General features: G+C 46.6%; 1 protein-coding gene across 9 annotated transcripts in view; it reads right to left on the reverse strand.

The window, feature by feature from the left end:
* The window catches only part of LOC105357636 (uncharacterized), a 545,012-nt gene that overhangs the window by 456,297 nt on the left and 76,419 nt on the right, over window positions 1-12,296 (reverse strand). For all 9 annotated transcript variants that reach the window (XM_078944705.1, XM_078944708.1, XM_023953741.2 and 6 more), the window contains 2 exons: window positions 10,270-10,368; window positions 10,065-10,186 (listed from right to left, as the gene is read on the reverse strand). In XM_078944705.1, the coding sequence (XP_078800831.1) occupies window positions 10,065-10,186; window positions 10,270-10,368 (221 nt within the window). The remainder of the gene's footprint in view (window positions 1-10,064; window positions 10,187-10,269; window positions 10,369-12,296) is intronic.

Consider the following 12,296-nt stretch of genomic DNA (forward strand, 5'->3'; position numbering starts at 1 on the left):
TCCAATAACCACAGGCACCACTGTCACCTTCATTTTCCAGGCTTTCTCCAGTTCTTCTCTGAGTCCCTGGTATTTCTCCAGTTTCTCATGTTCCTTCTTCCTGATGTTCCCATCGCTTGGCACTGCCACATCCACCACAACGGCTTTCCTCTGTTCTTTATCCACCACTACAATGTCTGGTTGGTTCGCCATTACCATCCTATCAGTCTGGATCTGGAAGTCCCACAGGATCTTTGCCCTCTCATTCTCTACCACCTTCGGGGGTGTTTCCCATTTTGACCTTGGGGTTTCCAGTCCATATTCTGCACACATGTTTCTGTATATTATTCCAGCCACTTGATTGTGGCACTCCATGTATGCTTTACCTGCCAGCATCTTACACCCTGCAGTTATGTGCTGGATTGTTTCAGGTGTCTCTTTGCACAGCCTACACCTTGGGTCTTGTCTGGTGTGGTAGATCTGCGCCTCTATTGCTCTGGTGCTCAGGGCTTGTTCCTGAGCTGCCAGGATGAGCGCTTCAGTGCTGTCCTGTAGGCCAGCCCTCTCTAGCCATTGGTAGGACTTCTTGATATCAGCCACTTCAGTTATGGTCCGGTGGTACATCCCATGCAGGGGTTTGTCCTCCCATGAGGATCTGTCCTCCAGCACTGTATCCTCTGCTCTCCATTGCCTGAGGCATTCACTGAGCACACTGTCAGTTGGGGCCTTGAGCTTGATGTACTCATGCATCTTGGATGTTTCATCCTTGATAGTGGCTTCTACGCTCACTAGTCCTCGGCCTCCTTCTTTGCGGCTAGCATACAGTCTCAGTCTGTTAGAGTGCTATATATATATATATATATATATATATATATATATATATATATATATATATATATATATATATATATATATATATATAGGTATAATATACAGGAACATGTGTGCAGAATATGTACTGGAAACCCCAAGGTCAAAATGGGAAACACCCCCGAAGGTGGTAGAGAATGAGAGGGTAAAAATCCTGTGGGACTTCCAGATCCAGACTGATAGGATGGTAATGGCGAACCAACCAGACATTGTAGTGGTGGATAAAGAACAGAGGAAAGCCGTTGTGGTGGATGTGGCAGTGCCAAGCGATGGGAACATCAGGAAGAAGGAACATGAGAAACTGGAGAAATACCAGGGACTCAGAGAAGAACTGGAGAAAGCATGGAAAGTGAAGGTGACAGTGGTGCCTGGGGTAATTGGAGCACTCGGGGCAGTAACCCCCAAGCTGGAGGAGTGGCTACAACAGATACCTGGAAAGACCTCAGACCTCTCAGTCCAGAAAAGAACAGGAACAGCTAAGATACTGCAGGACCCTCAAGCTCCCAGGCCTCTGGTAGAGGACCCCAGCTTGTGTGAGAAACTACCCGCGGAGGGTGAGAGGGGCTTTTTTTTTATATAAAAGAGGGAGAGAGTGGGCAACCCGGTCTGGTTCCTCTTACGAGAAAAAAACTGTTGGGGTTGTGATATAATATTTTAATCCCATTGACGAATGATTATTCAAACCTATACTTATGGAGGGCAGTGATGAGGAACTTCCAATTTACTCAGACAAAAGCTTTTTCAGCATCCAGCGATAGTATGGTCCTTTCCTGGTTTTTTATAGTGGCAAAGTCTATTATGCTAATGAGCCTGCGGACATTGTCATCTAAGTGTCTGCTTTTGATGAATCCCGTTTGATCGAGGTGAATCATGTGAGGAACTTGAACTTTTATATCTGACCAAACAAGAGAACCATCAGAGGAAACCAGCTGGAACGTGGATGAAACATCTGATGGAAAAGTGACTTAAACCACGCTAACACCTCAACAGGTCTCCTTTAATAGACACATCCTGCTGCATCCTAAAAATTGTAATTCATTAGAAAAATTAGGCTTCCACGGGGCGAGATGCTGTAGTATCGCGAGACTCAACGAGACCGGTGTGGCAACTCAGCTTGGCGGTGCGTAAGTAGCAGAACAAACATTTCATTATTATATCATTTTACTGCCATATCAATTAAGCTGGTAAACTAACATCTGTAAAAGTTGAATAAGCCTTTTGACAGCCTGGAGGACCTGGAGAATTATTTAGACGGCTGCTACAATACCGTCGTTATGGGGAAGACCAACACCACTACTCCTTCCTCCAAACGCGTCCGACCAGAAAGTTCTCCCGGAGCTGCCTCCTCTCCAGGCAGTGGAATCAGTGACGCTTTAGATTCCATTGATAAAAAGCTCTCCAGCCTTGACGGCCGCTTGAATCTGTTGGAGATCCTCCATAGAGAGTTCCAAGGCCTGCGAGAGTCTCTGGAGTTCAGCCAGCAGCAGGTGCAGGAGCTCGCAGCGGAGAATCAGGCCCTCAGAGAAAGTGTCAAAACCTTGAGCAGTGACACCGCTCACCTTTCTGAGGAGAACCGTTCGATCAAGGAAACCCTCCTGGATCTTCAGTCGAGGAGCATGAGGGACAATCTGGTGATCGCGGGGGTTCCAGAGGAGGCAGGAGAAGACCCGGAGGCGACGGTGAAACGCTTCATGGAAGCCCACCTGAAACTCCCCAAGGAGGAGGTGCAGAAGATCGCGTTCCAGAGGGTGCACCGGCTCGGAGGAAGAAGGTCCGACAACCAGCGTCCGCGACCGATTGTAGCCAAGTTTGACAACTACAAGCAAAAGGAGATGGTGAAGGGTCGCGGCCGGGAACTGAGGGGGACACATTTTAGTGTCAATGACCAGTTTCCGGTTGAGATCCTGCGGCGCCGAAAGATCCTTTTTCCTCTGAGGAAAAAACACCTTGCCAACGGGTCTAGAGCCGTGGTTTCTGTGGATAAACTCTTTGTAGATGGAAGGCTCTTCCGAGACCCGGAGATCACCCCCTGGCTTTGCTGAAGATCTGACATCCGAAAAAACAGCGCTAAACGTGTTGAATGAATGAAACCGGCTCATCAATCATCCACACCTCCATCTCGCTGAAGCAGTTTAAGTTTTCTCCCCTCTCATGTTTCTGTTGTTTTTCCTGTTATGTTTGTTTCTTTCTGTTTTTCTTTACCTCTTTCTTCTTTTTAGTTTCCCCTCTCTCCCCCCCTCCTCATATGTAAATTATCCAAAGGTAACACGTCCCTCGGTAAGTTGGTTTTTATTTATGCACGGAACGGGCACGCGCGCGCAGACAAGCGCGCACACGGGCAAGCACACGCGAACCAGCACACACTCGCGGACATCCCGCAAACACCTCCATAAGCCCACATAGGACACATGCAACATGCAGCTCACACAGTCAGGAAACGCGCACGCACACAAACGCACAGTGTTTCTTCATCGATCAGCGGGCACGCGCACATGGACCGGCACACACTCTATTTAGCCTTACATTCTCTTGGTCAGAGCAGTTATGAACAGTCTTAACATTGTTAGCTGGAATGTGCGTGGGCTTGGCTCTGGGCCAAAGAGATTGAAAGTGTTATCTCACCTGGATGATCTTAAAGCAGATATAGCTCTACTGCAGGAGACCCATTTATGTACACAATCTCAGGACCTCCTGTGCAGCTCAAAATTTCCAGTCATATATTCTTCTAGTTATAACTCCAAGCAAAGAGGAGTTGCTGTTTTGGTTAATAAAAATGTTACATTTACTCATAAGGATACAGTTACTGACCCAGAAGGTAGATTTGTAATTATTAATATATCCATTCAGAATAAGGACTATTGCATAGCCAGCATCTATGGTCCAAACGTTGACGACTCTTCCTTCTTTCACAGATTCTTCACCTCACTCTCAGTTCACTCTGACTCCACAATCATTATAGGAGGAGACGTCAATCTGGTTCTGGACCCTGAACTTGACAGACTCAGCACAGCAGCAGCCCAGCGCACATGGAGGTCTGCAAGTATTCTAAAGCAGTACATGAATGATCTGGGTCTCTGCGACGCGTGGCGCTCATGTCATCCAAGCACTAAAGGGTTCACCTTTTTTTCTCCAGTTCACCGCTCACACTCCCGTTTAGACTATTTATTAATCAGTAACTCTCTTTTAAAAGAAATTAAAAGTTCCAACATTCATCCGATTATTATCAGTGATCATGCACCAGTCTCTGTAAATATTTCTAGGGAAAAATCCACACCCTCATGTACGACCTGGAGGTTTAATACGTCTCTGTTAAAGGACCAGGAATTTCTTGAATTCTTTAAAAAAGAATGGGCAACCTTCCTAGAATTCAACAATACACCAGACATCTCACCGTGCATTCTGTGGGAAGCGGCAAAGGCAGTCATGAGAGGGAAAATCATTTCTTATTCAACGCACAAAAAACGCAAAGAGAAAGCAGATTTATTAGAATTAGAAAATAAAATCCAAACCCTGGAGACTGCTTATGCTGCTTCTGCACAGGAACACATTCTGGGAGATCTGAAAAATTTAAAGCTGCAGTTAAATGACATCATTAATAAACAAACACAATTTCAAATACAAAGGCTACGACTTGAAAGATTTGAAAACTCTAATAAATCTGGCAAATTTCTGGCTAATCAGCTTAAAATTAATAGAGAAAAATCATCAATCACCTCTATTACGGACCAAACAGGAAATATCACTCATGACCCGGTCAAAATTAATAACGCATTTGAAAACTTTTATAAAAACTTGTACACACCACAGATCAATCCGTCAGAGCAAAGTATTGACTCATTTCTTAATAATGTAAACCTACCCAGGTTAAATGAGGATCAAATAACAAACTTAGACTCTCCGTTCTCGTTGTCTGAACTTCATGAAGCTCTGTTACTTATGCCTAATGGTAAAGCACCAGGGCCTGACGGCTTTCCTGCTGAGTTTTATAAAGAATTCTGGGAACAACTGGCACCAACGTTTTATGAAACGGTCACATCTATCAATGAAAGCCAATCAATGCCACCTAACATGAACTCAGCCAACATAATTCTTCTTCTAAAACCAGACAAAGATCCCAATAGTCCTTCAAGCTACCGCCCTATTTCTCTAATCAATGCAGACGTAAAAATTATCTGCAAAGCACTAGCACAGAGAATAGAAAAAATCACTCCTCACATAATTGACTTCGACCAAACTGGATTTATCAAAGGCAGACACTCGGATGACAATCTCCGAAGACTTGTTAATATAATAGATTTTGCCACCATTAACAACCAGGAAATGTCCATACTATCACTGGATGCTGAAAAAGCTTTTGACAGAGTAAACTGGAAGTTCCTTATTGCCGCCCTCCATAAGTTTGGTTTTGGAGAAACATTCATCAAATGGATCAAAATATTATATCACAACCCCAATGCATCAGTTAGAACTAATAAACAGACTTCAAACAGGTTTTTTCTTGGAAGAGGAACCAGACAGGGTTGCCCACTCTCTCCTTCTCTTTTTGCTATATTCATTGAGCCTTTAGCTGCAGCAATAAGACAGAATGAAAGCATTAAAGGAATCAAAACTAAACACAGCCATCATAAAATTAGTCTCTATGCAGATGACATATTACTGTTTTTAAGTAATTTACATTCTGTAAATGAAACGGCAACAATCATTAATGAATTCTCCTCTATATCAGACTATTCCATTAATTGGAATAAGTCTGTTTTATTACCACTGAACAATAATGCGGAGCAAAGACTCACAATACCAGTTAAATCAGGAAATATCAAATATCTAGGTATCAATTTTTCCCCCAAACTATCAGAACTGGTGCAGCTAAACTACACCCCATTACTGAAAAACATACAGGACGATCTAACACGCTGGACCAACCTGCCTCTGTCCCTTATGGGCAAGGTAGCCACGGTAAAAATGAAAATCTTACCCAAAGTTAATTATCTCTTTTCAATGATTCCCACACAACCGCCACTAAAATGGTTCAAAACATTAGACTCATCCATATCAAGCTTTTTATGGAACAATAAACCTGCAAGAATTAGTCTAAAAACTTTAAAATCTGCAAAAAGCTGTGGAGGATTAGAATTACCTAATTTCCACAAATACTTTCTTGCAAATAGATTACAATACATCTTAAAATGGGTAAAAAATAATCCAGAAACCAACTCATGGTTAGACTTGGAACAGGCGTTATGTGGAAAGATCAACCTGTCAGATCTTCCATTTATTAGCCAAACAGTTAAAAAACAGGATTGTTTCAAAACTATTAATATAAACGCCACTTTAACAGCCTGGTGGGAATTTCTCAAAATATCAAAATCATCAATTCAACCGTGCAAAATGACACCCATCTGGAACAACCCAGACATCCTCATAAACAAAAAAATTATCCACTTCCCAGCTTGGCAAGCAGGGGGCATAAAACAACTAGAGCACATAATTATTGATAGAAGATTCATAACTCCCCAGGAACTTCAAGACAAACATGGAATAAATAACTTCTTGGAATATCAGCAACTTAAATCAAGTATTACTAAAAAATTTAAATACAGAGACAACGATTTAAAGCTACCAGATGTAGTTACCACTCTGATCAATTTCTCAATGAATAAAACTCTCTCCAAAATATACAAACTTTTATGTAATTTAGATAATAACATTTCACTTCCGACAACAAAATGGGATGCGGATTTGAGCATCAGCACAGATGAAAGCTTTTGGTCAGAACTTTGTCTAAACACCTTTAAACTGACAAAAAGTCCAAATCTGCAGCTAATCCATTTTAAAACCCTTCACAGAATTTACTACACTGGACAGAGGATGTTCAAGATGGGTCTCAGCAACTCAGACATTTGTCAGCACTGTGACAGTAATCTACCCGACAATTACATGCATGCACTGTGGTTCTGCACGCCTGTCCAGGCTCTCTGGCAGCAGGTATGTGCCGATTTATCAGTCTGGCTTAAGGTTTCAATCACAGCTTCACCGTCACTTTGTGTGCTTGGTGACATGAGTGCCATCGATGTAGAAGGAGGATTAGGCTCTATCATTTTCATAACTCTTTGCATTGCTAAAAAAACTATTTTAATAAATTGGAAAAGCAAGAAAAATATAAATATAAGTCAACACAGAAATCTGCTGCTTGATCAGATCAGCTTGGAAAAAATGTCAGCCCAAGGTTCAAGTAACTTTGAAAGAATTCGGTCTCTCTGGTCTCCCATAGCTGACTCCATGACTTAGGGGATGGGGGGGCCTGGTCGTCGCTGCTCCTTGCCCTTCTGCCGTGGGCTGGGGTGGGGGCCGGGGCCTCCGGTGCCTGGCGGGGGGTGGTGGGGGCTCCGTTGGTCGGGGGGTCGGGTCCGGCGCCGGGGTGGGGCGGGCTGGGGCGCTGCGTGGTCCTCTGGGCTTGGGTGTGGGGGTGCGTGGTGGGGGGGTGGGGTGGTGTTCTGGCTTGGCTTGGGGGGGTGGTCCCTTTGCCTGTGCTGGGGGGGGTTGGCGGGGGGCGCTGCTGGGGGGGGGGGCCCAGCGGCACTGGATGGGCTTCCCATCTACGCCTGGGGCTGGGATCAGCCCTTCCCTGGCTCTGGGGCGGGACGGGACAACCCTCTTGGGGCCCCCGGGCGCTCTGGGTGTCATCCGCTTCGGCTGCGGGGTCTGGGGTGGGGTGGGGTGGGGGGTCTTGTCGGCCCGGTCCGGTGGGGGGGCATTCTGGGGGAGGGGGGGGGCCGCTATTGGTACGGGGCAGGGGGGGTTGACGGGTCGGGGTCTCCGCTGAGGCCATCGGCGGTTTCCCCGGCCGGTTGGCTGCCTCGGTCCCGTCGAGGCCTGACCAGAGCTCTTCTAGGGCCGGCGTTTGGGGGTGGGGGCCTGGGCTTGCTCCGGGGGGGGCCGGCGCTTTCTGGCTCCTCTCCCTCTGTGTGGGGTGGGTGGTGCTGGGTCTGGGGTGTCGGCGCCTCCGGGGGTGGGGCCCCTGGGCTGGGTGGGCCTGGCCCCCTTGCTGGGGGGGGGGGGGCGGGGGACAGCTGTTTGACCACCGGGGGACAGTCTACCAGCTGTCCCCAACTTACCCCCTTCCTCATATAACCTCATAATAGGGTGAGGGGGTGGGGGGATTAGCCTGCGATGAGCCTTGGGGGGGGGGGGGGGTTTACTAGGCAGTGGCCCCCCCTCCTATGGTTGCCGTATGGAGTGGTCCCCCCCTCTTTCGGTTTTATTTGCACCTTAGACATGTAGGGCCCTTGGTAGGGGGGGTGCTTGGACATCACTGCCAGCAAGCAGCAGATGTCCTCCTAGCACCCTACCCGCCAATTTTAACCGCACCTTAGACATTTAGGGCCCCTTGGTGGGGAGGGTGAGGGGACATCACTGTGAGTAATCAGGAGATGTCCCCTTAGTGCCCTACCCGCCAATTTTAACTGCACCCCCCTTAGTACACACACCCCTCCCCCCTCAATATATACATCCCAACATAAACACACACACATGCACACACACACCCTCTTAAACACACATATACGCACACACATTTTGCAAGGAAGGTGGGACCTAGGACCATCTGTCCCCTGCCTCTTCCCTGGTGGGGGGTACGGGCCCCTTTGCGGCGGCGGCCGTGTCCCCGGGGTGCCGGCTTCCTGGGCCCGGCGGTGCTCTCTCCGCGCGGTGGGGGGGTTCACATTACATCTGAGCCGGGGGTGTTGGTGTCCCTGGGGGGTGGGTTCTGGTCCTTGCTCCTGAGCGCTGGGCCCCGCCTAACTTCCAACTGTGGCCGAGCCTGGTCGGGCCATATTTACAACACCCCTTGTGGGCCCTCTTTTTTCCCCGGGGTTCCCCCCTCCTGGGCGGGGGCGGCGGGCCCCTGCCTTGCTCCTCCCTGGACCAACCGTGGGCCGGGCGGATGGCTGCCTGGAGTGCGGGGCGGGTCTCCCTTGGGGGGTCCTGGCTCGTACCTGGGGTTGGGGCGGGGGGATGCCCGGAACTCCTGGGTGGTGGTGGGGTGCTCGTCTGGGGCTGTGGGCGTCCCTCTCCGGTGGGGCCCTGCGTTGGGCTCTCCCGGCGCGGCGGGGGGGCTGTTCTCCTGGTTGGGCTGGGGCGGCGCTCTCTTTCCCTCTGTGCCTCCCTGCTCTCTGGCTCTGGGGGGCCTTGCGGCGGTCCTGCTGGCCCTGGCCTGGGTGGCGGGCTTGGTCGCCCGGGCGGCGGTTGTTCCCTGCCGGTTTCCGTGTGGCGTGGGGGGGATTCCGGCTGCCGCTGCTGCTGCGGTGGGGGTCTTGGGGTGGGGATGGCTGGGCGCTCTCCTTCCTTCTTTACACATTCCACCATCCATTTTAGAAGAACATGAGCACTCACCTGAGCACGGGTGTTGGCTCACCTTTGCACTGGCGGTTTGCGTGACTGAATGACTGAAATGTTTCACACTAGTTGGTTTTAAGGCATAAGTATGCGTGTGAGCACTATCTGTTTTGTGTACATGTCGACAGATGGACATTTTTGCAACTAGCAGGTGTGTTTGACACTTGGGTGTGTGTGTGGACAGGCTCCGCCCTTTTTGTACTGCATTTGAGCCTTACCATGGTGATTAACAACCAGTAAACTTGTTGCTCTATGCTGCTTCATGGTCTTATCCCCCTTCCCCTCCTACTATCACCCTCCTTCACCCCCTCTTTCTAACGTCCCTCTCTCTTCTTCCCCTCTTTCCTTTTCCGTCCGGTCCAACACCAAAGATCTTCAAACATGTTTGAAATTAATAAAGTTTGGCCTCAATTACAAAAGGGGTTTATTCAGACATACCTTTGGTTTGTCTGAAGATTAATAACCCCTCTTGTTAAAGTAAAATATGTCCAACACAAGAGGCCCGCAGCTCTCATCTGTTTGCCCAGCTGTTGGACAGGACAAGGTTAAAAAAAAAAAAAAATTGTAATTCATAAAACCTTTTATTTCAATAAGAAAAAGAGGGTCGTGAATATAGATAAAGAATATTTTACATTACTGTAAACATTTTAAATTCCTGATTTTGTTTCAATCCACAGATCGTTACATAACCAAACCTTTTGTTTTTAAACAGGCTAAAATAACACTGTTAACTAGTCTAAGCCTTTTTGCATGTGGATATGCACGAGTCTTTATATTGGCATTTGTGTCTCTGTGTGTGATTATGTGTGTGTGTGTTATACCTCATTGCCAGCCATTTTAACTTCTCATTTACGTAATCTTCTTCGGAGAAGCACAGATCAGCCTTCGGCTTCTCTTCTGTAGATCGTAGGCCATAATATATTGAACCATCAAGCTCTTTTTCCTGCACAGACATGAATACACACACGTGCACGTCTGAGTTCTCTTTGTCTTCATCTCATCATCTTCATATTTTGAGAAACTCACCTCAACTTCAATCTGTTTTTCTTTCAGCTTCTTGATGAAATCTACCTGTTGATCCTTTTTGTCCTTTTTACCCACAAGAATGTAGTTGTTCCTCTGAGCCTGTTGGAGACCCCCCACACACACACACACACATCAGTAAATACATCTATGACAGTTTGTCAGAGGTTTGCTTGTTCTGCATCTTTTAGGAGAGTGATCAGAAAAGGTTCAGTCTGACATCACCACCCAAACATGGAAACGTCCCTTTGAGGCTTCAAAAACAGCTCAGATGAAACTGAAGCCGGGTTCTTGGATGTTCTGGTTCTTCTTCAGAAATGCAGCAGTTTTCCCAGAACTATTTCAGAAACTCCTGAAGATGAGACTTTGCATGGAACATGAATCAGCCTCCAACCTGCCTGGACCCATGGAAAAACCATCATGGATCGGCCCACTTCCAATGTGGGATTTCTTTCAGAGAAGAACTCCCAGTGGTCTGAAGACCAAAGCTCCCCCTAGAGGTGACTGTGATGTCACCTACAGAAAAACAGCCTTGGGACAAAATGCTCTTTCTGTGAAGGCCGGTATATTTTGGAACAATCTCTCCCTCTGTTGGAGAATGTGCAACACTACAGAGAACAAAAGCTTTATGATCTACTGTATGCATGCTGGGAATTCCGGCCACCTGTGGAGTACCACATGGGGAGCAGAGACCAGATGCTGTGATTCCAAGGATGGGCTGAAGGAAGTAGGCGGGCTCCTCTATCAGCCAATCCGAGCGGCCAGAGGCGGATATACAGCACCCATCTTGCTTACAGAGGAGGAGACTCTGACCACCTGTTTAAAAGTCTGCACTCAAGGAATTTTCTTTTGTTCTCAACAGGCTGGCATGTAAGACGTTGGTAATTTTGCGCTGTGCAAGCTCTGAAACTTTGAGAACCCAGATGTCTGTTTTGTTTTGTTTTGTTGTATTAGGCCAAGAAAATAACCACTAGCACACGCCCAGCTAGAACAGCCCTCCACCTCCTGTAACTTCTTCTAACTGCCTTCGGTTGCCGTTTAGTTTTGTCTGATGAAGCAGCAGAACATGTGAGGATCTTTTCCAGGATCCAGAAAGAACTGGAGGATAAACCTGTTGGACTCACAGCAGCAACACAAAGTGTAATAAAAAGTGTCGATTTTGGAGACATTGACTGTGTCTAAATTCCTGCCTTAACCCCTAAATTCTAAAAAACTATGTAGTGCTCTGGATTGTAAAAGCAGTTTGGACACCACGCTCATTACTTTTTTTAAATGTGGAAATGACGTTATAGATTTCACAAAGTTAAAATCTCATTGATATGAGCCTTTTATTGACGATCATTTATGAATCCACGGTTTTATGAAAATGAAAACATTATTGATTTATTTAAAAATTACATTTAAATAGATTTTTGGGCAAAAATGGTTCAGATGCAATGCATTATGGTCTATATTCACCGATCTAGTGAGCATTGATGTACATTGTTTTTTTGCACAGACTTCTGGAAAATTTCTAGGGGACTGGATTTTGGAGATTCAGACAGCACTAGAACACACTTTATGTTGCACTGTGTAGTGAATAGTTAAGCAATTTGGACACAACCATTGATGTTGTTACACAGTGATCCTACAATGCTAAATCCAACAATGCTAGCATGCTATGATGCTATGCTAACAAGCTGTTAGCATAGCCTCCATCATCATGATCATGAACTGGTTTAAAGTCAGCATACTTCAATTATTTTTTATCAGACACTGGTTTGTTTTTTGTAAAAGCGGGTGTCGTTGTGTGAAGTCCTGTAGTTCCCGTTCCAACTGTGTTTCCAGATTGTTGATCTTGTTTGTTGTGCACCGGATTATTTCTTTTGCCAGGATTATCACGAACCTGGACAGATATCAGTAATCGCCGCTTCTGGGATATCAAGGTAACAAACTCTCAGACACAACCATGATGAACAATAACTTAACTGCATTGGATGCAAGCCAAACATCACGGAAGCTAACGGATCTGGATCAACTGATGCTAAGGA

This window comes from Oryzias latipes, chromosome 3 (assembly GCF_053564925.1).
Source record: "Oryzias latipes strain Hd-rR chromosome 3, Olatipes_Hd-rR_3.1".
NCBI classification, from domain to species: Eukaryota; Metazoa; Chordata; class Actinopteri; order Beloniformes; family Adrianichthyidae; genus Oryzias; species Oryzias latipes.